Source organism: Convolutriloba macropyga, chromosome 8 (genome assembly GCF_964194025.1).
Source record: "Convolutriloba macropyga chromosome 8, txConMacr16.3, whole genome shotgun sequence".
Taxonomy (NCBI): domain Eukaryota; kingdom Metazoa; phylum Xenacoelomorpha; order Acoela; family Convolutidae; genus Convolutriloba; species Convolutriloba macropyga.
Genome location: NC_134475.1, coordinates 6,744,392 through 6,745,601, shown reverse-complemented (window position 1 = coordinate 6,745,601; position 1,210 = coordinate 6,744,392). Strand labels below are relative to the sequence as shown.

General features: G+C 36.5%; 1 protein-coding gene across 1 annotated transcript in view; it reads left to right on the top strand.

The window, feature by feature from the left end:
* LOC142344420 (uncharacterized) overlaps positions 1–470 on the top strand; it is a 44,103-nt gene extending 43,633 nt beyond the window's left edge. The window contains exon 5 of the mRNA XM_075396039.1: positions 60–470. Within this exon, the coding sequence (XP_075252154.1) occupies positions 60–286 (227 nt within the window). The 3' untranslated portion in view covers positions 287–470. The remainder of the gene's footprint in view (positions 1–59) is intronic.
* Positions 471–1,210: the final 740 nt, after the last annotated feature.

Genomic DNA, 1,210 nt, shown 5'->3' with positions numbered 1-1,210 from the left:
ATTTTTATGTGTTTTTTATTCTTTTACGACCCACTTTTTCCATCTAACTGTCTTTTCAGCTATAAATTTTGAAGTGATACCATCTGGACCAGATATGGGTGCCAATTTGACCTCTGGCGGGGGAGCCTTGACATTTGAACTGAAAGCTGAGGCCGGAAGCCTCATTGGGGTATATAATGCGGCTGACTTTGTGCCCCCAGTCACTTACGACAATGCTGCCGCCTTTTATCCTGGCATTGTTCTTGCCGTGAGTTTCCTAAACGTGATAAATATATTCGGACACTGAAAGAGAGAAATGAGAGCATAAATTGCGGGTTTGACGACCTTATTCGAAAAACTTGATAAGAACTGCTCTATTATCCTCCCGGGTGAAATTTTTATTGTTGAAAAGAGGTTGTCTAGGCTAAGAGGATGTGGGACTGTATAATCAATTTATTACATAGCAACTCGATGGTTTTAAAAGGTCAGTTATGGTAGTCATTTTTCGCCCGAGCGAGGGACGAATAGGGGGGGGGGGGGGGGGGGCTACGAACGAGAAACAGTTCTTGTGAAAAAAGCGTGTGAACTTCTTTACCTTACCATATGACTCACCATTACGAAACCAGCAACCCTACCAAACAGATTATAATAAAATTTGCCCTATTTTGTTAAATTTTGAGACAGCTTGTTGGATTTTGAAGGGGTTCTATGGCTCGTAATGACCGTGCTTTATATTAAATTTTATTTCTAATGATGCACTGTAAATAACTTTTTTATTATGCTATAACGTAATACGCAACTGACTATCTTCAATCCTCCACATGCAAAAATGACTTCACTTACAAAAACGGAGACTTTTCTAGAAAAAAAACGTAAAATTCATGAAGCTTTAAATTTCCGGGATGATTTAAATTGCTTTATGACAAAAAACACTTACTAAACTGCCATGTAAATATTTGTAAATATTGAGTCATCATCAACATGTTGAATAACTTTATTCAACCAGAGACCTTTAGTTTTTTTAGCTTTTAAATAATCGGAGCAGTTAATTAGCTTGACTCAAGTTTAACCATCGTTCGCACTGAAAATTTGTTTGACTAAGTTTGTAAACTATAATCAGATTATTATTATTAATTTAGATTGCAAATATTCTTTTCGTGTGTTTACTCCAATTACGGGGCAAAAGTGTGTTTGCTCAACTAAGTTACTATGGACTTTAAGCATGAAAACA